Below are 26,356 nucleotides of genomic sequence, written 5' to 3'. Positions count from 1 at the left end.
CCTTGACAAGCTCTTATGCGCAACAAGGACTGTTCTAGATTGCTTTAGCTGGGAGAGGTGAGACCAAGGGGAAGAAGACAAATCTGAGATATGGATAAGAAAGGTCTATAAGGAGTGAGAATTACAGAAGCACAGAGCAGGGTGTCCCACGTGTAGCAGGAACTTGGCAGCAAGTGTTGGGTTGGGACATTTTATGGGGAGCCATCAGACCACAGTAGTTATCCCATTCCAGTGAAAGTGAGAGGGAAGGAAGGAAGGAAGAAACAGAAGGAGGGAGGGAGGGAGGGAGGGAGGGAGGGAAGGAGGGAGGGAGGGAGAGAGAGAAGGAGGGACAGACAGACGAACCAACGAGAACTGGGTAGGAGAATGTTGAAGGAAGGCCACTGGTTTGTCCCAGGCCGCTTAGCCTGGAAATAATCACACAGAAACTGTATTAATTAAATTACTGCTTGGCCCATTAGCTCTAGCTTCTTATTGGCTAACTCTTACATCTTAATTTAACCCATTTCTATTAATCTGTATATCGCCATGTGGCTCTGGCTTACTGGGTAAATTCCCAGCATCTTTCTCTAGCAACTTCGTGGCTTCTCTCTGACTCTGCCCTCTTTCTCCCAGCATACATCCTAGCTTTCCCTGCCTAGTTCTGTTCTGCTCTTGGCATAGGCTCAAAGCAGTTCTTTATTTATTAACCAATAAAAGCAACACATAGACAAAAGGACCTCCCATACCAGAAGAAATTTAGTGCACATGCATTATTATCATGAAGCCTTGGAAAGCTCATTGAAGAATCTTTGATTAGGCGTGCCTCCTGGGAGAACCCATGTTTACATAGATAGGTGGGCTACTTGGTGCTTAGCTGGAACTCTGAAGGAGGCAAGTCTCCTTGTAAATACACGGCACAACATCTGAGGCCCTTCGTCAGTTTCATCCTTAGGCATAGGCGCTCAGAAAGGTGTGCTGTCATGGCTTTGTGCAAACTAACCTCTGAAGTCCCAGAGGAAACTCTGATACTAAGGTGTCCTGGTAGCATTTCCAATACTTCTCACCCTGTGTGGCTCACACAACTGGGAGCATCTTTAGAATGCCTGCTCGGCTTCTCCTTCCCTGGCACAGACTGACTTTAGTAGGTGCTTGAGTCCGGTGAACTGTGGGCAAGGCCATGCCTTCCCCTTGTATATCTGCTAGCTGTGCTCTGTAATTCCAGGTCTCGGAGGGAATCCATTAACTTAAGTTGAGGATAGTAAATGTCACTCAGCCATGGTCCCCAGAGAAACCCTTGTAAAGCGGAGTTCGAGTGAGGAAATGACCTTCATCACTGCAGAAGTGGCAAGACTAAACACAACAGCCCCAGAGCAGAGCGCAGACGGAGCCTCATCCATTACCCTCCTCTTCCCTTAGGAAGACAGCCCTCATTTATTATTTCCAGACTGTTTTCATTTTACTTACGCCGGGTGAAAAATGTTGAATTGGGAGATAAATATTATTTCCTAACAGAAATTTCATAATCATCTTTGCTGATCTTGGAATTATTATCCTGTTTCCAAACGTTTGCTTTATGTATCATTTCTTCGTTTGCATTTCTGAGTTCTTCGTTGCAAATGCTCTCACTCAGAGTGCTGACGGGGGCTCAGTTGCAGCTCTGTGTTCCTGTCTTCATGAGGGATGCTGCCTCCTTTCTTTTGGAAGTGTATTAAAATCCTACACACAAAAACGGAAAGAAATATTTGCTGGGATGTCCCTTTCTGTTATACAGTTACTTTGCACTAATCTGTTCTACTCTTGATGCTCCTCCTTTGCCCAGGTTTTTGCCCTGAAGTAGCTGAACCCATTACTGCATCATTGAGTGTCCTTCAGCACCTTGTACTTCAAAAGGCTTCTCATTTTTCCTGTCTCTTCCTCCTATTTTTCCTGTTCTCTCTTATTTTGGACTGATTTTTTTTAGTGTGTGTGTTGACACATATGCCACAGTACACATATGAAGGTCAAAGGTCACGTCCATGGAGTTAGTTCTCCCATTCCACTTTTGTTCCAGTTTGGGGGCTTGAACTCAGGTTTTCATAGCAGACACCTTTACCTGCTGAACCACATCACTAGCCCTGGTGTGAGTTTTTCTTTCTGTGCCATAAATACACCAATTCACCCCAGCCCTGCTCACATATGTCTTCTTCTACGATATTTTCACCATCTCTCTCCTCTGTCATCTCAATTTCGTTCAGTCCACAAACCCCACGGGGAGTTCTGCAGACTCAGATCAGCTAATGGGAAAGCACAGAACTCAAACCCAATCACCTCTTTCTATTCATCTCCAAAAGATAACACTTCTCCTATCTTGAGTATCTTTTTGGCTACCCTGTCTCTTCCTCTCTCCACAGCCCCCTCCACTGTCCCCATCATGCACCAGGTCAGTGCCACCATGAGGAGCATCACCTTGTCATGGCCTCAGCCGGAGCAACCCAATGGCATCATTCTGGACTATGAGATCCGGTACTACGAGAAGGTGAGCCACCTTTGACCCCAGGCTTCTAAGGTCACCCAGTGGAGGTCACAAGGAGATAGGCTGGAGGACCCCTAGGGAGGAAGAATTGGGTGCTGGAAGACAGGAAACCCCTGGGGAGAAAGCTGGGGCTGCCTAACCCAGGTTCTTTTCATTGACCTGGGAGAGAGCCTTCAGATTCATCATCTGATAGTCTGGATACTGCACTGGGCTGTGGAAACCACTACCCTTCCTACAGCCATGTATTTTCTGTCCCAAGGAGGATGTGATAAAAACCACCTGGTTTTATCCACCTTCAGAGGATTTTGGAGTCTTGTAAATGGTTGTTTTCCAAGTTGCTGATCCCATGCCTCCAACTCAAGCTTATTTATTTATAAATGATATGCATGTGTCATGACACTAATGTGGAGGGGGAAGGGCACGCACTTGGACCTTTGAAAGGGTGAGATAAAAAATGAATTGACATAGCAATTTGTGTGTTGCATTCCCTGACTGCTTGTCAGCAGCTGCTACTGAGGGCTACCCAGGGCATGACTTGCCAAGAAAAGGGAAACAGTGCCCTGTAGAGCTGGTCCCTGGCCTGTTCATCATCCACGGAAACAGGACATTCTCCACAGGGCTGAACTGCAGCATGTGCAAAAAATCCTGGGAAAATACATTTCTTCCTGAACTAACCCAACACACTATTTAGAAAAACACCAGATGCATTTGTTTTTTTTTTTTTGTTGAAGAGTTTGATCTCGATACTATTTGGGAAGTCCTATTCTAGGCTATGTTAGTGAACAAAAGAGTTCTGCTATCAGGAATCTCACTTCCCCAAAGAGGGAGACAGGCTAAACAGTGAACATACAAATATGGAAATGATTAGCATGTGAAAAATAGTAGCATAAAAATATAGAGGTTCTGGCAGGGCCCTCAGAGGGTAAAGGTATTTTGTGAGCAAGCCTGATATCCTGAATTTGTTATCTAGAAGCCAAATAAAAGTTGAAAAAGACAGTCAACTCCTGCAAATTGTCCTCTGACCTCTACACATATACACTGGTACATATACACCCCACATCATATAGACACACAGAGACAAACACAAAAATAATAAAATTTTAAAAATTAAACAAAAGAAAGCAGAGCAAATGAATGGCTTCGTAAAGGCCAGCCAAGGATAAGTTACAGACTTAAATAAAATGGTCCTAGCCTCTTGGATAAGATGAGCCCTCTTTCAGTATCTGAAGAAAGTTAAGTTATGAAGCAGTTATCTCGGCAAGGGGAGAGTGGCAGTCTCTGAGATGCCGTCACAGCTGTGACTCGAGGAGCAGGCAGCAGATGAGAACACCTGGAATGATAGGAGCTGTAAGGGGCTAGATACCAGGGGACGTCAACATGTTGAGCAATATTGAATCAAGCTTTACTACCGAGTAAGGCAGGGAGCCACCGCAGGTTTCGGAGCACAAGAGGGGCAGGATGTGACTTATATTCTGAACACTGCTCAGGCTGTAAATAGGCCTGCTAGATCCATAATCATCTGTCAGGAAGATAGATATTCAAATTGGAGCATCAACCATGAGCTGTTGAAATTAGCTGGCTTCTAGATATCCAGTATACATTACAGGCAGGGCTAACCGGATTTCTAAGTTAGATGGCGTGTGGATGAATGTCAAGAGACCTTCTAGGATGATGGAGGCAACGTCAACCGAGAAGACCTCCCTGGGCAATGGCTACTGGAAGGAAGGAAGAGCACGAGTGCAGCTTTGTGGCTGAAATACCCATAGAAAAGCCAGGTAGAGATGTGGAATAGAAAATCGGGGACCTCAGCCAGAAGATAACTTTTAATTTAGAGTTAGCAACGGGGATAGGCTGAAGATGCCCACGTGTGAGCTGTTGGGATGTACATGGTATGAGAATCCTTAGTCTAAGTGAGGTAGATCATCCACTGGGTAGATGGATATAGAGAGAATCAGGAATGAAGATCCCACAGTCCTGCAAAGAGGCCAGATGAATGGCCAAATAGCATTGTATTAGAAACAAAGTCCTGATTTCCAGCGCCCCGACGAGCTGCTGTGGTCCTGTGACTTAACCTTTGCAGGGCACAGCTTGCACATGTGTGAAGTGGTAGCAGCTTTACATCCCTGAAAGTGAAGGTACAGACCAGTCTAGGTTGCCAGTCTTGCCTGTGGGGTGCTATGCTCCTCAACGTTATGGGAGCACCCGCCAGTGAGGCTAATGAGACAGCATTCAGCGAGCACTGGCCTTCAGAGACAGTTGATTGAGAACATTCAATGAATTGGCGGTAATTTTAGCCCGTTTGTCTTAGTTATGGTAATCATTGCTGGATCCTAAGATACCATGTCCAAATGCAAGTTGGGGAGGAAAGGGTTTATTTGGCTTGTACTTCCACATCATAGTCCATCACTGAAGGAAGTCAGGCCAGGAACTCAAGCAGGGCAGGAACCTGAAGGCAGGAATGATACAGAGGTCATGGAGGGGTGCTGCTTACTGGCTTCCTCTTCATGACTTACCTGCTTTCTTAGAGAACCAAGGACCACCAGCGCAGGGGTATCCCTATCCCCAATGGGCTGGGTCCTTCTCCATCAATCACTAATCCTATAGTTGGATCTTATGGGGGCACATCCTCAGTTGAGGTTCCCTCCTTTCAGATGACTCTAGCTTGTATCAAGTTGATATAAAATGAGCCAGCTCACCATTATACCCAATTCATTGCAAAGTTAGAGTTCTATTCATGCAAAAATATTTTTGGGAGAGTTAATAATAAGGTTAGAATTCATCCACTAAGCTGTTTGGACCCATTGATTTCACCTTGTATCAAAGCTGACATAGGAGTCCCACCAAGTTACAGTTGTCAGTTTGCTGCACAGTGTACTGGGTCATTGACCTGGGTCTACTCAGTCCTTTTTACCATACATGTGATCATTCAGGCCTGTTGAAATCATACTTCGTCTAGAAGAAGGGTTTTCCTAAAATGTGCCTATTTGTGCCCGGGCTTACTTAATAAGATTTGCACTTCCTTTCATATTCCAGCGTTGTCAGGATTATTATAACTGCTTTGGACAAAAAAACATAAAGAGGATAAAAATAAACAGAAATACTTGCATTGGTCAGTCCTACAGCTAGGATGTGAGACCTGCTCTCTTACCCTGCAGCAGGTGGCAGTGTTGGCAAGGGGCTGAGTGCACTGGTGCCAACTGCCCTGCCTCTACCTCACCTGCTGTGGACAAGGCAGATCCTTAAGTGGGCAGCTGTGATGAGGTCAAGTGCTCTACATAACCTGGGACCACAGCCATGTGGCTCATGCCTCTGAGCCTTGGCTTCCTTTTCCCCAGCCCAGCTCAGCTTCTGCTACGGTCTGCATTTCCATTCAAACCTCCTTCCTTGCAGCACTGTATGTAATTAACCTGAGCTTCTTAGGCTATGAAGGACATTAGTCTCTCCTTTTGGGCCATCCCCTTGCTGCTCATTAATTCATACTAATTATTAATACACACATACACATAACACTCAGTGCCCGAAGCAGCTTGCACACCTCAGTGAAGCATATTATTGTCCTTCCTCCAGAGGGTGGGATGCTTTCCTTGGGAACTCATAGGATTCATTGCCTAGTCATTGACCACCCTTGAGCATATGAGAATGGACCTCTCCTTTGCTTACAAAGTGCTCCGCTGTGAAATCCATTACGTGGCCTTGACCATTTCCAGTATGACTAAAGAAAAAGACATTAGCCTGTGAGGGCATTTTGAAATAATAACCGAAATGGTAATTCATCATATATTGAGTACCTATTATGTTTCAAATACACACAGATATATTAGTTCTGATCCTTGAAAGAAATACACTCATGAGCCACTTATAATCAGTTATGGATGATGGAAGTAAATCACATAAAGGCTAAATGACAGACATGACCACACAGGTCACATATAGGGAGTCAAAGAACCAAATTACCGACATTTTTATTATATTTCAATGCTGGAAATTTCTGGGATTGTATGAAATCATCATTTCTGCTCAGGATTTCAGTATCAGAGTGGCTCCTGAAATAAGATACTGGGTTTTAATATTAAACCCAAAGACATGTAAGCAAAATGAATGATTGCCATGTCTGCTTCACCAACACAAATAGAATCCTGCCCAGTAGATGTCTTAGATCTAGTCCGTGAAACAAACTTCCCTATTCCCCCATCCTGCACCACCTCCTCTCCCTGTGGATGTCCCATTCCCTTCATCTGAACCAAGAGTCATTCTAGCAGGAAAGCATAGGAGATGGGCATGGCTGTGCGCAAAAGCACTTCTGGAGATGGGTGTGGCTGTGTGCAATAGCACTTTAGGAAGTAGGCGTGGCCATGTGCAATAGCACGTTATTTATAAAGCAAGTGGCTGGCCCATTGGTGGTAGTTTTGCAGCCTCCACCAGCTCCCCTGTGGGTCTCGTGCCCAGCAAGTCTCGCAGTAGATGCTGGGGATACTTTTCAGCTTTGGTTTTGTGACTAGAATCAGTGAGGCTCCGCCCTTCCCAGGAGTTCATCAATTGAGAGCTCAGATCAGAGGACTAAGGACACTCCCTGTGCCTCTCCCATGTTCATCTCTTTCCCCATCTCAACGGAGTCCCATTCATCATTCTCTCTTGTTTACTGTCTTGTAGCATTTCCATTCCTGCTGTCAGTGCATGTAGGCAAACCATGTGGGGGAGGGAGCATCTTCGTCTGCCCTCAGCTGTCTTTATGATTAAGTGTCTAGATCTCCCCAGCTCTTCATAACAACGGCCTAAGCTAGGGCCGGTTGGTTTAGGTTGGGGGGGATTTCTGCTCTTCAGATTTCAAGATCTCACAGGAACTCTCCTGGACCTTAGCAATACCTTATGCTCAGTTGATGGTAAGTGTGCCCTTGGCTCATTCCCTTAGCCCTGAGCTGTGATGAGCCCAGGCATTGAGGGGTTGGGATGCTGATGGGGGTGCAGAGATAATGGAGACATAACCACCGCCCTCAGTAGCTGTGTCCTCCACCTTCACATCCTTGTAATCAAACCAGTCATAAGCAACCTTGCTCATCGCTCTCACTCATTTGTCTGGAGTTGATTAATGACTTGGCAAAGAACAAGAACTGATGCCCATTTTAATCACTGAACCGCTTTGGGAGTGTGTGGACTGGAAAGTGATTGTGGGTTAACATTTGGTCCTCACCATCCAAATGCCAATATATCAAAAACGCTTTCCCCGCAGTCGGCGCCACCCAGTCAGCGGTTCACTCATCTCAAGCAGTGCGTGATTCCATCTGATTCCAGCTAAACCAGAGCAGTCAGGCAGCTGCCTGCATTCTGTAGCAATGGTGCGTTCTTCTTCGCGACCTGATGGGGTGATGCTTGTAGTTTCTCATCTCTTGACTTCAGGGTGTCAAAATAGTAGTTAGTAAGTTCTAGATGACATCCCTTCGACAGTGAACAGCCTTCCATCTGCTCAGTCCCTCAGCGGAGTGGAGAGGAGCCCAGGGGAATCCTCTCCAGCCCCAGTTCTTCAAGTAGAGGCACAGGCCAGTGAGAAGTTCCTGTCCAGACGACAACCCCCAGGGCTCAGTGGGAAACCCCTCCAGAAGGGCCGTTTTGTAACTTTCCACTGTCAGTTGAAGCTAACCTTGAACCCATGATTTCTTAAGCCAAAGCTTTTCATTACTTCCCCTGTGCCACCTGCACGCCAGATATGCAAATTCTTTGTGTCTTAGTCAGGGTTTCTATTGCTGTGATGAAGTACCATGGCCAAAAAGCCAGTTGGGGAGGAAAGGGCTTACACTTCATGTTCATCATCAGAGGAAGTTGGGGCAAGATCTCAAACAAGGCAGGAGCTAATGGAGAGGACATGGAGGAGTTCTGCTGACTGACTTGTTCCTTATGGCTTGCTCAGTTCATATAGAACTTAGGACCACCAGCCTAGGGGGCCCCACCCACAATGGTCTGGGCCCTCCCCCTTCATCATTAATTAAGAAAATGCTCTACAGGCTTGCCTTCTGACCCCGATCTTATGGGAGGGTTTTTCTTAATTGAGTCTCCCTCCTCTCAGATGACTTTAGCTTATGTCAATTGACACAAAACTCTCCAGTACACTCTGTATGCTCCTCGGCCCTTTTGTGCCTTCTTTTAGTCTGTTTTATTCTCTTCCTGCTCTCCAGTTACCAGTGCATTGAAGTTGATTTCTTTCATCTGTATGATGGTTTTTATGCTCCCCTTTCCTGATTCCATCTGAATAGCTCTCTCCTTGGGTTTTTTTTTCTTTTGATACATCTGCACAACCCCTTTCCCACTACCCCATTACACAGTCAACACTCGGGTCATCTGTGTGTCTTCCAATCCATTCCACAAGGTATTGTCTCCCCAGAAGAGACCAACCACACTTTGGAGCCACAACACATACACACCCATATATATACAATAACCTGGTTGACGAATCGGGTGAGAGAACCCAGTGGGCTTTGCTTTTGCAAAGCACAGTTCTACATATTTTAGGAAAACAAAAATTTCTCTTTTGTGCTAGTTCACTTGCCCATGTTTTCTCCCCGAGATTTGGCTGAGCGTATAGGTTGTAGAACCTCTGTGTGACCCTTTCTCTCAGTTGTCTCCTTGCCTCTTGAACCATTCAGCCTAGAGCGCCTAATGGTTTCCCAGATCTGCACAGAAGGTAGGGGATTGGTCTGTTTTTCATGGCCCAGCCTCTTCCTCTTCAATGCAGTCCTCACGCACCAGCATTCGCTATGCGTACAGAGGCAGGCCCAGACTCTCAGCTGTTGTTCTTGCACACTTAGCGGGAGCCCAGAACCCTTACAGAGAGAAGATGTGCTCACGCGGAACAGAGACCAGGCTGATGTATAGGGTGCTAAGCAGGAGTGAGCTGTAAACAGCAAAGACAGTAAGGAAGAGCCTATGGGTCGGGGAAGTAAAATAGGACTCTCTTGGGAAGAGGCACTGGAGGTTGTGAGTTTAAATAATCTGGAGGGAGCAGGATCATTTCGGAGTGGGGAAACAGCCTTGAGCAATGCCGCTGGCTTGGGTGTGGTCCCAGAGAAATAGTAAAACTACAGCTTAGAGGGAACGTGAGAGATTAGGACTGATTCCATCCCGAAGGGCATGGTTGTCTAGCTTGAGAAGTTTGGTTTCCATCTGATTATAGTTAAAGCAGGGGCCCCTTAAGATAAGAACCTTGACACTGGGCACACATCATATGGGGAGGAGAAGCTTCAGAAGGGATTGGAGTTCGGTCACAATCTGTTATTAAATAAGACCAGCAGCAAGAAGATGAATGCTTTAAAAGTACTTATGGTGAGAAGAGCCAGGGAGAAACACAATTAATATACACAAGTCAGCACACACCAGAGATATGGGATAGACAGATGAGACCGTAGAGAACAAGGCATCAGGTATTAGAGAGAGGCAGATAGGAAGATGGATTGATTCCTGGACTTGATGGGAGGGATGAGATCCCAGGGAGAAGAGACATGCTGTCTCCGGAGCTGATGGTGGGAGTTGGAACATGGATACCCAGATAAGGCCAGGAGAAGGCAGAAGCAGGTGGGAGAGGCAGTCTAGAATCACCTCTGCCGTTTCATCAGGCAGGAGCCAAAGCCCTTTCCTGGACACTCGGAGGAACTTCAGGAGTCATCCAGAACAGTAATTGGATAGATAGCACGGCTAGCAGCTCTCGAGCAGGGAGAGAAAGCACTGCACCTCAGCAGAGGCAAACAGAGGGAGACGAGCTGCCCGTGGAGGCCGCAAAGCTTCCCGTTATTGAGGTCAGAGATGTGATGGACTCTGCATGGGCAGAAAACATCTACGAATGCCCAGTTGGGAAGTAGGGAGCTCAACTCTTCCCTCGGGTTCCTTTCTTCAAGGTGCCGCCACCCATGGCCCAAAGCTGACTCTCCATTCCCTTGGTCCAGGCAGGCTGTCCTCATTCAAAAGATGTTCAACTTCTACCAAAGGTGTAAGACCAAGAACGGATGGGACTGAGTACCCTCACAGAGCTGCCTGGGGTCACCGTGCTCAGGAGCTGTCTGACGACCCCTTTCCCTTCTCTTGTCTCTCTCTCTTCTTTAGGAGCACAATGAGTTCAACTCTTCCATGGCCAGGAGTCAGACCAACACGGCCCGTATTGATGGGCTACGGCCCGGCATGGTGTATGTGGTCCAAGTGCGTGCCCGCACTGTAGCTGGCTACGGCAAATTCAGTGGCAAGATGTGTTTCCAGACGCTGACAGATGGTAAGGCAGGTGAGGGGGAGTGAGGGTTGGGTGGGCGGGGAATGACGCAGGCACAGGGAAGGCAACGGTGAAAGAAAACAACCCCATAGAAATCTCCACGATACCCAGTCCCATTAGACTAGGGATGTAGGGCTGGTCTCCAAGCAGGGCTATGTGGACTGTTTCGGTACATGCCAGCACTCTGAAGTCTGGTCTGTCTCTCTCACCATTTGACTGAACGCCTTGGAAGGGTACCCCAAATGGCTGCATACTCTTTGTGTTTCTGCACCAGGATAGTGAGATCCTTTATGTCTCACAGGTGCCCCCTTGTCTCCTTAAGAGGGTTCAGGGGCCTGGGCTGCCTCCGTCTCCCCTCCATCTCACTCCTCTATGCTTGGACTTATGAACGAACGAACTCCGTCTAGGACAAGGGGAGAAAAAAGAAGAGGCAATGTTTGGGCCATGTGCCCAGGATCTCAGAATATTGCAGTCACTTCACCCATGACCTGCTCAGGTGTTTTCAGAGAAAGAAAACATCCTTCTGAATACCTTTTCTCACAGCGACAAAACATCCAGCAGAAATAACGGAAAGAAAGAGACATTCATCATCTTGGCCCACAGTGAGGGGCGGGGGGGTGGTGGTATATGGTGGGAAGTCATGGCTACAGGAACCTGAGCAGCTGTCCACATCATTTCCACAGTCAGGAAACAGGAAGAGTTGGATGGTGGCACCAAGCCCCTTTCTTCTGTTTATCCAATCCAGGACCCCTGTGTCACCTGTATTTAGGGTATGTCTTCCCATCTCAATTAACTCAGGCTAGAAACTGTCTCATAGATATATGCCAAGAGGTTTGTTTCCTGGGACATTCTAGATCCTTCCAGGTTGCCAGTTCTATGAACTATTGCACACACACACACACACACACACACACACACACACACCTTTACATATGTTTCTTGGAAAGCTTACTTGTCCTGTTTTAACTTTGCTTCCTAGTCCTCTGAGACCACCCCCATCATTAGCTCAGTGGACAATCTGCTGCAGCCTTGGCATTGTGCATGGCTATGGCTGCCTCACTACCCACCTCTTTCCCTTAGCTTGCCCTCTGCCAGAGTTTGTGCCCTCCTGCATCTTTCTTCCTATCTATCTGCCTATATCGACTCATTCATGAGCCATTTCTATCGAACTTCTAAATGTCAATCTATTCTTCAACCCATCTGCTGGAAGCCCTTCATGTTTTCCTCGCTAGTTAACACACAGTTAAAGTGTCTTTTTTTTCCACAAAGCTTTCTATTTTAGACTGGCGCTCTTAGGCTGGGTGCTTGATAAGACCTGAGGTTTTATCTTGACACGCATATTTGAAAGCAGTTTCTACACTAATTAGAAATATTTTTTTTTAAAAAAAACAAATTGTTTAATAAATTTCTTGTGAAAAAAAGTTATGGAAGCCAGGGCTGGGTTGTTTTCTGGTATGAGGAGAGAGATTAAGGAAAGCCACGGCTACACCAGATGGTGCCCCCCACTTCGAAGCAACACAGCTGGATGGTTTGCATGAGCTGTCTGGCCCCTCTGAGACTAGAGTGTGTAGCCCATTGAGTCTATGCCAGGTGAGTTTTCTCTCACGTTTCGAGGCTGGTGAGATGGGGTAGAAAGGTGAGCCATTCATTGAGATTAATAACACTTCTGGGATGGAAAGAACGCAGGCCATCTGCTTCTCCCTGAAGGACTCTGCTCCCCCATTTTGCACCTCACTTACCATCCAGATTTATAGGCACTTTGGCATCAGGAGGTACACAGGATTAAAAGCCCCAAACTCCAAATGCTCTGAGCACTGGTCTCTTGACAATTCTGCTAGACAAATCAAGAAGTAACAAATCTCCCCCAAGAAGGCTATTCTTTTTACATTTGGCAGTTAAGTTTTGCAGACCCAAGAGAGGGAAGATGTAAGAGAGTTCTGGTAAGTGGCCAAATTTGAGAGAATTTATCTTAATGACGGCACTTGTTTATTGGTGATGATGCTCACAGAAGCTGCATGCGGGTCTGCAGCAGAGAAGGAGTTTGAAGATTGATCAGTGGGAGGGCCATCAAGGCAGGAGGACATGTGGGACCTTCCTAGATCAGTGGCTGTACTGGGCAAGTGACTGTCACATGGTGCCCAGGCCACTCTTAGCTACTGTGTGCTAACCTTTGACTTAGTTTTTTCCCCCATTAGTATTAATTATTATCACCATCATCATCATTATTACTTCTGGGTTGATTTATGAAGACTTTGTCAAAGACTCATCATTGTGGCTCCCAGGTGGTGCTGAAGAGATGGTCCAGTTCTTAAGAATGTGTACTGTCATCCCAAGTTCAGTTCCAAACATTCACTTCAGGAGTGGACTTAGAGCCACCTGTAACTCCAGCTCCAGAGGACCCAATGCCCTCTGATGTCCATGGGCACCTGCATTCAGATTGCATAAAGCCAAACTTTAGAACACACACAGATACATATAACGCAAATTCACAAACAACACTCTCAGCTGAGGAGCCCAAAATCCCACCTCCAGTCTTTTTAGCTACTTTCTATAGTCTATGGAATGAGGTGTTTTAAGAGTCAACAACAGTCAGTGTAGATAGCTTTGTCACAACATGCTTGTCACATAAGCATGAGGACACAAGAATCAACATCACAACCCGTGTTAAAAACAAAACAAAACAACAATAACAAAAGAAAGAAACCTTGGTAGGGTTGCACACATTTGTAATCCCAGTGCCAGAGAGGTAGAAATATGTGGATCCCCGAGGCTAGGTGGCCAGCCAGTTTAACCTAATTGGCAAGCCCTGGGTTTCAGTGAGAGATCTTGTATCAAAAGACAAAGTGGATGCTATCAGTAAAGGGTTTGCTGTTTAAATAAGAGGATCTGAGTTTGGATCCCTAGCATCTATATAAAGAGCCAGGTAGAGCAGTTTGTGTCTGTAATCCCGGCGCTGGGAAAACAGAGGGATCTTAGGGCTTGATGGCCAGCCAGTCTATCTGGATCGCTAACCTTCAAGTTCTGTGATGACTATGTATTTTTAAAAAATGGTGATTCTATTGCAGAGTATATCTGTGTTACCTCTGACCTCCATACATCTACACAGCACACACACACACACAACACACACACACACCAAACTAAGGAGGATAGCTCCTAAGAAATATACAAAGTTGTCTTCTGGTCTCAATACCCATGTGTTTGCACACACACACACACACACACACACACACACACACACACACACACACTAAGAGCTAACAGCCTTGTCTATAGAGGTTACTTTTTTTGCCCAAATATATGAAAGATGGCTCACAATACTGGAAAACTTAAGACCTAGCTGAGGCATTGGTGAAGCATGCAGTCACCCTGGTCTTCTTCACCAGTAGATTTGAGGAAGGGCTCAGAAATAGTGGGGTTTAACAACTATGCTCACAGTTTATAGGGACCCTTGTGAGCTTTGTCATTGAGGTTTCCAGATAAAATATAGAGATCAGTTTAATTTGAATTCCAGATCAATAATGTTTAAGGATGAAAATCACCCATGCATTTTTTGATGCACATTTATATTAAAATATCTTTCATTAGTTATCTGAAGTGCAGGTTGTGCTTTTTGTTTGCTGTATCTGACAACTCTAATTATAACACAATAGAAACAGTTTGGCCTTCCATGCCTGGGTCTAAAGCTGTACGTAATGGCTTCTTAGCAGTGTCCGATGACAACCGCCGCCACCATGATAAGGATAACAAGTTGACTTGGGTGGCTAGTGTGGATTCAACAAGAGAGAAGTAGAATTTGGGTTCATTTGTGATGTAGGTCAGATACTAGATGTGGTTTGACCTGTTATCAACTGTCAAGAGGCCTGAGAATCATGGAGGTAAAACAATTTCTTCCAAGATCTCGAAGAGGACACAGACAACACCAGGGTTTGGACCATCTCCGCCCACTTCTGTGACCCCAAGCTGTTCCACTCTACCAGTAATGCAGCATTGTATTAGCACTTGGCAGAAACCTCAATCCTTTCCTTGTCGAGTGGGAACTCAGAGTGCTGGGCAATTTCTCTGGCATCTCTTCATCCTGCACAGCTCCTGCTGCAGCGCTGGCTGACTGCAGATAAACTGTAAAAATCTGCTCAGTGAATCTGTTGACAAGCTGCATTTCAACAGCGTGAGCTGTTCAGCAACGGCTTTCCATTCCCCTCCATTGGTCTTACTCTTAACGCGGCCAACGGGACTTGGAGACACCTTCGGAGCCAGGCGGTTAAGGCTGGGAGTCACCTTCTCTTGGGAGACGATTGTCATCAGTCCCGAGTTACCCGCTGTTTCACACTCAGAAGAATTAGAAACTGGGGCCCCCACATACCCATATATCTGGTGTCTTTGGTGTCATGCACCGAGTCAGCTATGTGCACGGGGTGTATGGGGAAGATTCTAAATCCTTTCTTTCTCACCTAGATGATTACAAGTCCGAGCTGAGAGAGCAGCTACCCCTGATTGCTGGCTCCGCAGCAGCTGGGGTCGTATTTGTTGTGTCTCTGGTGGCCATCTCCATTGTCTGCAGCAGGTAGGTCCTCCCCTCTTCCCTCCCCAAACCCAGGAAGCCCCTCTCTGTATCCCCTTCTCCCACGTTGGCCTTTCCTCAAGCTGGGCAGCCTGGGTGAGTTCTTCCACCAGCAGCCTAGAAATCTCAAGGCGATTTATTTTCTTTGTGCCTCGGATAAAAACCTGCTATGGGAACTGGGCAAAACTATAAGTAAACAGCATCCATCCTCCAACCTCATTTTAGCCAAGACTTTTAGCCCCTCATGCACAAGGACTTTCCAGAGTGACAGTTACAAAATTGCATTTGACCCACTGGAGCATCTCAGCTCTGCACCGACAGTCTTCTGGTTGGAGAGCTCAGCCCTGGGCAGCAGGGCAAAAGGCAAGCAGGCAGGAGAGGGGGTAAGGAAGAGACGGTGTGAGCAGAGCTCTGCTGAGCTCTGGCCTGAAGGCCTTGTGAATTTTTAATACTGTTTGCAACTGCCTTGGGTGGTTATCCAAGGTATTGCCTGCAAAGTCCTGTAGCCGACTCTCATGGAGCGGCTCTGCAGTTCACTGGTATTGATGGGCACCCTCATCACCAATGCCCTCTTGGCAGGTGCCCACAGCCTTTCCTGGGACCTGCGGGTCTTTGGCTTGAAAGATGAAGCCTCTGCCTAAGGGAATGTGTGTTGGTCAACCAGAATGTAAGTCAAGGCAGAAACAAAACCTTCCCGTGAGGAGTCCCCAGTTCCCGATTCCAGGAGGCACCCAGGCTGAGTTCTGTGTCTGGGCACGAGGCCTGGGTGTGACCCTGCTCAAAAACTCCCTCTTCTGTCTGCAGGAAACGAGCTTACAGCAAAGAGGCCGTGTACAGCGATAAACTCCAGCATTACAGCACAGGCCGAGGTGAGTAGAGAGACGGCTCCTCTGAGGGCCCCGGGAATCAAGCCAGTCTGTGTACAGCGGTCCTCAGAGCCACTCTAGCTATGATCAGGTATAACAGCAAATGTCTGACAAGCCCTCCGCGCCCAAGTGGCCCCTCTCTGTAAGTCCCTGGAGACCCCAGGCTGTCCACTGCACGCCCTTTTTGGACAGTCACTGGATTCCTGGTGGGAGATTACTTTCTGCACTGATAAGCCATATTCGAGACAGGGGAAGATGGGGTTTAGCAAGTCAATGAATCCTGAAATCACACTCAGTGGGGAAAGATGGAGGGTTCTCTATTAACATCTTCTCCCTTATCTTATCCAGTTGAGCGGCTGGGGAATGTGTTAACCAAATTCACAGATAAGCCAGAGAACATGAATGCAGGGAATTAAAAAGATAACATAGCCCAGGAGGCTGAAGTGCTGGGGTATCTCCCAAGCGTTTTTCTTTTAAACAGTACCTTTAAAAGTTTCTCGCATTCATTATCTTACCCCTGCCTCTCTCTCTGTTAAGCTGATGTTTTTTTTAAATTCTTTTTGAAACTCAAATTTCTCTCACCAACATACATATAATTCTATATCAAAATTGCTGCTCCTTCCTCTGAATGATTCCAGCACTGCAGTCTCAAATAGTTCCCGGGAGGATATGTGGACCACCTCCCTGCTTCCAGCAGCAGGTATTTAGATCCTTAAAGAAGACACTGTTTCTAAATGACTCTTTCGGAAGTCCACACACACCCCGAGAAATCTTCCCCAGCACACCAGGCTCTCCCCCGTAAGCCACATCCCACTCCCATCCTCCTCTTGTGTCCTGAACCACTCTTGTTCTGAGCATTCGGCAGTGAGCAGATCTCATAGACACGGATAACCTGAAGCATGGGTTCAGGTTCACCGGGTTGCTTCTTTTGTTAGTAAAAATGGCTTCCAAGACTAAAACTCTCAGGAACCAGAAGGCGTTTCTTTTCCAAGGTCACTTGAGATGAGGAGGAATACAGTGTTCACAGCTGCAACCACGTTATGAAGGATCATGTGTTCTAGTGTGGAGGGTATAAGTTTGGGCTTCTCAAAAAAAAAAAAAAAAACTGTAGATACGGTTTTTCAATCAAGACCCAGCTGAAGGTTTATATAAGTTCAAACCTTTAATAACTAGGGTATGTACAGGGTAGGCATTGCAAGGAGAAGCCACCATAAGGCGCCAGGACTCCCTAGGCCAACTCTTGAAGTCAGACTTTGATATCTGACTCTCAGAAGATAGGTACCACTCTGGTGCCTCAGAATTGTCCCAAAGCTCACTCTCTGTGTCCCTTCTCTCGCTCTGGCTTCTGATATTAGCTCCCTGTTGGCTTTGGGCCAGCTCCTTGCTGTGATGAGCCACTAAATGTCCTTTTCAGATCTGGTTCCTGGCCTCTTTGGATAAAACTTTTATAGATGGTCCTATTGGCCTGAAAACATCAGGACCACAAGAATACATGATTGGGTTCAAAAGATGCCATCTCATTTTGAAGTCTAGAAACTTCAAAACAGTGCTCAAAAGTGATTCAGCCAAGAACTCTCTTTCTAAAGATATGGCGTCTTTCTGAGGATCCCCAGGCATCCAGGGCAGTGATGATGCTCTTCGGACAACTTCAGCCTGGCATTTGACTGTTCTTCTCTTGAAGTGTGTCTCTGCCAGGCTACTGGCTGTACACAGATGTGTTTCTAAAATGTTCATGGCTCCTTGTGTGGGAGATTGGGGGTCCTTATCACCTTGATAGCCACAGAGGGAGGTAGCTCTGGTTCTGAGCCTCTGTAGAAGAACTAATCCCCAGTGTTCAGCCATAGGGTCCTTGCTACCTACTACCCATGAGCATGGCTGGAGTCAGTCAGAAAGTTTCACCAGTTGATGCTAGATGGATGTAGAGTTCTCACAGGGATGTTCAGTTTACTTCTTCGGCTGCCTTAGATGTATGAGCCATTCCTAGATACCCTTCTCCTCTGGGCACAACTATCCTCTTTTAATCAACCCCTGATACCTTCCTCCCTGGGCTCTGACAGCTGCTCCCTCCCACACACCTGGGTTCTCTGAGGCCACACCCTTGTGCGCTGAGTTGCATGTATGAACTTTTTCCCTATGAACAACTATCTCTTTGGAGAATCGCAGTGAGAGGAAAGCCCAGCACACAAAGAGCAGATGAGAAAACTAAAACTCTGGCGAAGGAAGAGCCTGACGGGGAAGGAAGGACGGGCAGGTAGAGGTGGGAGGGATGGCCACGGAAGATGCCATCTGTGCCAACACTAAGAACTTTAATATAGCAGCTTGCCTTGCTTGACTCCTATAGTCTTCACAGCCACTCAGGGAGACAAGAGGTAATCCTGGAAGGGCAAGTGACTTCCTGAGTGACAAATATTGAGGGTTGGAAGAGGTGGATTATGTACCCTCTGGTCTGCCTGCAGACCTCATGGTCTTTCAGTAGTGCAAAGGTTCAATGTACTATCAGTATTGGATGGAGTTCTATGTCTAATCCCAGATGCCCTGGTGTATACAGAGTTTTTCTGTGTTCCAGCAGCCACTCCCAAATAACCACAAAAAGGTTTGATATTAATTATAAATGCTTTAATCATTAGCTAACACTTGCTACTTACTGACTCTTACAACTTAAATTAACCCATTTCTATTAATCTACATTCTGCCATGTGGCATTACCTCTCTTTCATCTTGGACCTCCTGTTTCCTCTCCACATCTGGCTGGAGACTCTGCCCTTCTTCTCAGCATTCTCTTTGCCCTAAAAATCCTGCCTAGCTATCAGTCAATCAGCTTTTTATTAAACCTATCACAGTGGCATATATTCACACAGTGTGAAGGAATATTCCACACCCTGGTTGGTGATTTGTGAGTCCCCACCTCTGAGTCCCATTCTGAGAGTCAGAAGGCTCAAGTGTGCCCAACTGTGTATGCAGATATGTACACAACTGTGCATGTGCCTGGACTCCTCATATGAATTTCCTCCACGGGGTGTGGACAGCTTTGGAGCTCTGAGGGCTCCCTAGTCTGGGAGTGACAGAACATCTGTAGCAGCTGCTCAGCTCTATTCTCCATTGCTTGGGGACCCCAAGTCCCCTGGCTCCTCTAGGGGTGCCACGAAGGAGTTGGTGGTTCTTGTTTTCCAGATTCTCCATTTTAGAGTGGCACAGAGGTTGAAAGAGACAGAAAAGAAAATGCTTGCAAATTTATCTTCCCCGACTAGTCAAGGCATGGTAGATCTGGTTGCTGGAAAGCGTGATGTTCTATTCAGGAACTGGCTCGTATCTCACCCTGACCCTAAAGCAGTGGTTTTCAACCTTTCTAATGCTACAACCCTTCTATACAGTTCCTCATGTTGTGGTGACCCCCAACCATCAAATTATTTTTATTGCTTCTTTGTAACTGTAATTTTCTACTCTTATGAATCAGAATATAAATATCTCCTATACAGGGTATCTGATATGTAGCCCCTGTGGGGGTTGTGACCCACAGGTTGAGAACTGCTGCCCTAGAACTTGGTGAACAGGGATGTGAAGTGGAATTTGAATTGGTGGAAAGACACTCCCTGGAGGGTGGGCCAGTTGGTCTGATAAAGAGTTAGTGAGCCAGGGGTTCATGTCCAAGAATGGATGGAAAGGTTCATGGGCTTCTCATGCTCAGAAATGGATAGATAATATGTCGCCATGGTTTCTTGGCCCAGTTCTCGTAAATTGTTGGCTAATGACAGAAGACCTGGACAGGATGATCCTGGTAGGGCAGGGAGGCTTAGGAACGGAACTTCATGAAGTTGTGGTTCTTTCTGTTTGGGGGAAATGCAAACAGGTGTCCAGGGAACTTAGGCCATTCCTGATTCCTAAGCTCGGTGGCTTACATGAGGTTGGAGATAAAGGGATTGGGGTTTGTGGAAGGGTTAAGGGCTTTAGGAGATCAATCCTAAGAAAGCCGCCTCTGAGTGGAAGATACATATTACAACGTCTACTGGCATGTTTTGATAAAAAAACATAAATGAGGTATGGACCTGTGTTCGTCAGGATTCTCTGGAGAACCAAAAGGGATGATTAATCTCTCTCACACACACATACACACACACCAGTAGAATCACACCCAGAAGCTGAGAACTGAGAACTACTCTTCCTTGAAGCTGGGCCATCAGCTGCCTCAATCTGGCACCAGAAACTCTTAAAGTTCCTGGAGAACTGCTGGTCCCTAGTGCCAAAGAAAGCTGGACCGTGAAGCTTGGGCATGCTGGTTCTGGTATTGGTATAGGAGTCAGTGGCAATGGGACAGATTAGCTCAATGGCGAAAGGAAGATCAGGCAGGCAAGAGATAATTTTTCTTCTGCCATGTCCTTTTTATCTACACTGATACCAAAACGCACCACCTACAATCTGAGTGGCTCTTCTTGTATCAATCAAATAAATCGGTATGCTTTTCCAGGTGAGGCTCCTTAGTCAGGTGATTTGATATGTGGCAAATAGACATAAAATCCAACCATCATACTTGAGATTGGAAAACACGGAAATCTTCAGACAAAGCAGAGAAGCAAAGGGAGGACACAGTTGTGAGTCCAGCCCAGACAAATGCCCCTAGCTACTGTGAAGCACATGGGTCTGAGAATATGAACTGGAATTCTGTCATCATTAGGAATAGACAAGAGGTGATTAAGAAAAAAAATATGGGACCTTGCCTCTTCTAATTAGACCATATATTTAGTAAATTCAAGAATTATGGGTAGCGAATGATTATTTTGGCAGACACACCATATGGTATAAAGGAAGGCATTGTTAAGTAGATACGGACTTTGTCTTCACATGGAGGGGAAGTGAATTAGTGACTGTCACTCAGGGGGAAGGTCCCTGGCGTTATTCTAGTTCTTGTCCTATTCAACCCGTGTTTGTTTGATTGCTTTTTTAACTTCACGAGTCAGAGGCAAGCGTGGGGATGCTGATCGAGTTTGTAGGTAACAGTTGGGAAGCAGAACTAACACCATAAAAGACGGAATCAAAATTCAGAGCTACCCAACAGCTTTGAATGCTAATTTGAAATCTGCAAGACAAAATGTTAGCAGGCTAAATTTGGAACCTAGTGTTTAGGTTAAAACAAAACCGAAGCAGTACAAATAGGGAGCGATCCCACACACTATTTATTTGTGTGGGGGGAAAAAACCCAGCTGATCACGTGGTTGTGCTCAGTGGCACGCTGACGCTGATGAAGAATACTAGTAAGGCCATTCTGAGCACTTGCTGTGTTAACTGTTTACATCCTCTCTTTGTGCTGTTAAGAACCAACTCAGGGTCATAGACTCTATCCTAGAGACCCGATTTCAAGAAGGACACATTCTACAAAGCACCTATCCAGAGGAGAGCAGCCTGTCTGCCTGTGTTGGGTGCAGCAAGTGTCTGACTGATTGGCAGGATGTTATCAGATGCACGGGGGCTGTCCGTCAAAGAGCTTCCTCTACAGTAAGGCTAGGGCTTGAGAACTCTTAGTAATGGATGCTGTTGAAAAGATTCCTGCCCTAGAGGGGAGATGGGATGAAGTCACACCCAGAAGCATGTCTGAATTACTGCATTCTGGGTGGTTGATACATTCTGAACTTCAGAGATAGCACCTGGCCCCCAAGAGTCACCTGAGACCTGGTTTGCAGGACAGGAGGACCCTGGAAGGAAAAGACTGACTGGGACATTAAGAGCAAATCATATGTAAGTGAAGGCCTGCAGACATACAAGGAAAGGCTCCTTGGTATAAAAGCAGGTTGAGTTTGTAGTCAGTGTTTATTAAATGTCAAATAAATGGAAATATCTAGATTCACCCGTGTGTGCTCTTGGCTCCTAGCCAGAGCTTCTGCAATGTTACCTCCAGTAGTTCCAAGATCATTATCTATTGCCCTGGGGTTCCCAGTAGGACTTCAGCAGCCAGAGATCCTTGCCTGGAAGGACTTGTCTGTCCTGGTCATAGGTACCCACGAGGCAGGAAGGTGTTAAACAATTTTCTAGGAGTATTTGCTCTTGCCTCTTCTCTTGTTCTCTTCCCAGCGCTTTGGTTGCAAATGCTGCCATCTTACTGAGGCCACTTCACAACCACTTCCCAAGCCTACAGTCCCTTCCTCAGCAAAATGAGCTCTCCAGTGTCCTGGTCTCAGAATCCCCCTCCACTGCCGATAAAACAGTTACCAGCTCTGTGTGCCCAGTGCCGTCAGTTGTCCCTGTGCTTGCTAACTGAGGTCCCCGTGCTTGTCTATAAGCATTGCTGCCTCTGCTTCCAGCTGGTTCCCATCTTCTTCTACACCCAGTACCAAGACGCTCTCTGAACATTCCAAACTTCTTTGTAGTAACAGGTACTGTTTCCTTCCACATTTACTCCTGTTCTGGAGCTTCAAGAAGTCTGACCTTGAAGAGTGGCATTCATGCCTTCTGCCTTCTCTAGTCTCTGTAGCATTTACAACCCATTCCTGGTGTGGTCTCCTGACTCAACACTGTCTAGCCCTGCGCCCTTTCATGTCTCAGTCACAGGAAAAGCCCTGGGAGCTTTGCTTTCCTATGGATGCCACAGTGCTGGCTGGGTGTCTAGCAGTATTGAGGAAAAGGAGGGAGGCTTGTCACCCGAGGCAGAGTATCAGAGAATGTCCCTTAAGGACTGCACATGTTTCTAAATAGCTCCCCTTTCATGCTCAAATACCTGGACAAAACTGCATGGGCCACATCCAAAGTCTTTTGGATTCAGAATGAGGTCCAAGCAGACACACTTCCACGTGCCCTTATGACTCCATCGAAACCTGCTGGGATACAAGAATGTTAACAACTGGAAACAACCCAACTCATTCTCTGATACGACCCTGTGGCTTCTAGCAATCCTTCCTCAGCTAGGGGACCACTGGCTTTTGCTGGAACCTCTGCCGCCCTAGGATCAGTTGTCACAACTAGCCTACAGATGTCCCTGCTACTAGTTCTACACTCAGAGTGTGCACCAGGCTTGCACAAGGGCACTGGGTCATCTCCCATAGCTGAGTCCGTGCATGTCACCTGCTGTTTACAGTAGTGAGCTCTCTGTTTCCCCCTGCACCCTTGGCACTTTTAAATGTCTCAATAACCTTTCAAATTTCCCACAAAGACTTCTAGCATCCCGGAGCTCATCTCAGCCACTTCCGTTGATCCCCTGGTGCAGGGCCTCTGACCGTAGAAAAGAATTTCTTCTGCTTCCAGAACTATTTGGTGCCATGCAAGAAGGTACCAGATGGCGGTGAAGCCATGCTCCCCACGAACATGTTTACAAACTCAATCTTTATGGGAGATTTGTAGACTAGCAGGTGGGAAAGCTGGGATGTGCTGCCTAACAAAGCCCTAACCATCAAGACACTAACAGCCAGAAGGTGAAGTTCACACAAGCCCCTTTTGTGCCAAAGATATGCAATCTATGACAAAAACATGGAAACTTAGACACGGCTAACAGTATTTAATGGTATTTTTTTATTACTAACAATGGTGTGGAGGCCACGTCAATCACTAGAAAATGTCGTGTATTATAGGGGTCTGTTGCCCATATTGTCACCATCTCCTCTAACAGCAAGAGAAAATCTTTTGCGCCCAGGCTTCTAGTGTCTGTGCCTCACTCCGTTGCTGACTTGATTCCTTGTTCACTGTCTGGTGATTCATTGCACTAAATACCGTTTTCCTGATAATTAAAAACTGCTCACTGGCAAGTGGGAGCAGGAACAGGCTGATGCGGGATTTATGCAGAAACACAAAATGAGCCGAAAGACAAATGACCTGTTCCGCCTGGCGAAAGGCATTTTTTTTCCCTTCCCCATCTTCTGGGATTTGAGAAAGGCTGGCTAGAGCTTGGGAGCTCGGTCTAGGGAGCTCTGTCATCATAGGAGGAGGTATTTGCAAGGGGCTCCACTGTATTCATATGCTTAGCCAAATCCCTCTATTAATGTGGAATACAAGGACCCTCTGCCTGCAGCCCAGGACCTGGACCAGGGCCATCTTTTCCTCCTTCTGTATTGGACTCACACAGGCTGTGGCTAGAGAGAAGGCACTAATTTTGAGCCATTTCTTAGACCTTGATTGAACTTTCCCAGTTTCCTTCCTCCATATAATAATACTTCTACTTAATGTCAAGGAAAACGGGTAGTGATTCTTAGTGATGCATTAGATGCAGGATTTAGGGCATTCATTTTGGTTGGACATTTCAGCAGATCATAGTCCTGGGCTTTAAGCAGCCTTCTTGGCTTCCAAGGAAATGCCTCCGTGACATCCAAAGACCCGAGACACAGCAGAGCAGCTATGATGTTACATGCATGTACACATGAGTGCAAATGCATGCACATATGTATCCACATTTTCCAAGTCGTGGGATGTCTCCTGGGGAGTGAAATGCATGCCTCCTCACAGGGTAGACATTTTCCCATCTGTGTGCACTTTGTGGCATGCTGCCCGCCCAAGGAATGGAGGCTCCATCAGGAGATGAGCTGTCTCCCTTCTGGGGATAGCTTATTCCCCAAACTGGCCGGGGCCAATATCTGTAAAGCTCATTAGCGCAGAATCCTTCCCCCATTCATCCTCATATACGTCTTTACTTGCAACCCATTCATTACAGCCCATTCTAGATTGTTTAATTAGTTTCCATGGAAGAACTCCTTCAGGACAGCTTAGCATACATCTTTAAAAGCCCTTGATCTAAAATAATAAGGTAGTTATTTTGAAAGTAACTAATGTAACCCTGAGTGTCTTAATCCCCCCCTCACTGCCCACCAAGCCTTACTTCCTTTTCTACCTCCCCATACACTTCTGAGAAAAAAAAAGATTATTGATAACAGTAATGAGTCTATTAGTCAAGGAGTCTTCCCAGTACCTGGGGTGCTGTGCTGGGCCTGACACTTGTCATAGGGTCTTTATTCTCACAGGCAAGCTAGAAGGGAAGTCTCATTTCCCCTCTTGTTGGAGAAGCTGTTGTGAGAGATAAGTCTGAACTTGCTGTATTATGCAGGATTAATAAAGTACTTTGGAGGTCTAATGTCACCTGCAGATCTCAGCATCAGGGATGCACAGAATTAGGAGGGAAAATCACAGCTTACCGACACTACCCTGGTGTCTTCTTTTACCCCTCTTTTCTTCTTTGCATTTTGAGTGTTTTTGTATTGTCTTGTCTGGCTCCTTCATCCTTCTATGTATGCTGGCTGACCTCCACTGTCAGCATCTCTGTTTCTTTGCCTGACTGTGTTGTCTGGCTCTAGAGTCTCCCTCTTGCCTGTGTTACTGGCCATTCAGCGCCTTCATTTTGACTATGGCAATCACTATGGAAATACCTCGGCTCCTTTAAGCCTAGGGAGGGCCCATTCTGAAGCTTGTGGTTACCTATTCAAGTTCACAGAGTGCCCTCGAGGAGATAAAGCCAGTTATAATAACCTACAATAGTCAGCGGCTTAAGGACACACCATCTATCTGCTGCTTTTTGTTTCCTATTTGATTTCCTTTTGCCCTTCCTCCACTTCTTGGCATTCCCCAGATAAACCATTTGCTTTCATAGCTTGGTCGTTAGGGCAGTTTTTAGGGGAACCCTAAGCAGGGCTGGAGATGCCCTGGGCTTTTCCCAAGCTTGAAGTCTGGCCAGTTGCCTTTGCTCTTCACCTGTTCTGCAGGGCAGGTGGGAAGTCAGTGATGCTCATTTCTGGCTGTCCTTGGTCCATCACTACCGAAGAGCTTTCTCTCTTGTGCACATGTGCACACATACTGCTGTCCTCCAGGGTGTAGAGTGTTTCAGGTGTGCAACAAGCCTCTTGCTGCCAAGAGTCTCTCCAGAAAAAAAAATAATAAACTTACTTAAATCGTTATGAGATTTTTTTTTTGCCTTTTTTTTTTTTAGCTCTATTGCTTGGTTTTTGAGCATGAAGTTTGTTGATAGTGTTTTATGGTGTCAACAGACTGGACATGATCTCTGTTTGCTTTGTCCAAACTTTAGTTAGTGCATTCCAAAGTCAAAGACATCATCAGGTTTTGTAGAGTTTTTCATGTATGTATAGGTGTGTATGGGGGAGGGGTGCCAGCACAGGTTCATGAGCATATGTGTGCACACTTGTTGGATGGACAATGGTCAAGGTCAACCTTGTTTGTTGCTCCTCATGTGTTGTCCAGTTTTTTTTTCTTTCCTTTTTTTTTTTTGTGAG

General features: G+C 46.3%; 1 protein-coding gene across 1 annotated transcript in view; it reads left to right on the top strand.

The window, feature by feature from the left end:
- Positions 1–26,356, top strand: part of Ephb1 (EPH receptor B1) — a 431,506-nt gene that overhangs the window by 332,580 nt on the left and 72,570 nt on the right. Inside the window, exons 6-9 of the mRNA XM_050139404.1 lie at positions 2,373–2,497; positions 10,580–10,742; positions 15,195–15,303; positions 16,105–16,169. Coding sequence (XP_049995361.1) covers positions 2,373–2,497; positions 10,580–10,742; positions 15,195–15,303; positions 16,105–16,169 — 462 coding nt within the window. The remainder of the gene's footprint in view (positions 1–2,372; positions 2,498–10,579; positions 10,743–15,194; positions 15,304–16,104; positions 16,170–26,356) is intronic.

This window comes from Alexandromys fortis, unplaced genomic scaffold (genome assembly GCF_014885135.2).
Source record: "Alexandromys fortis isolate MF-2015 unplaced genomic scaffold, M_Fortis_MF-2015_v1.1 scaffold_36, whole genome shotgun sequence".
Taxonomy (NCBI): Eukaryota; Metazoa; Chordata; class Mammalia; order Rodentia; family Cricetidae; genus Alexandromys; species Alexandromys fortis.
This window is presented reverse-complemented; position numbering and strand designations above follow the sequence as displayed.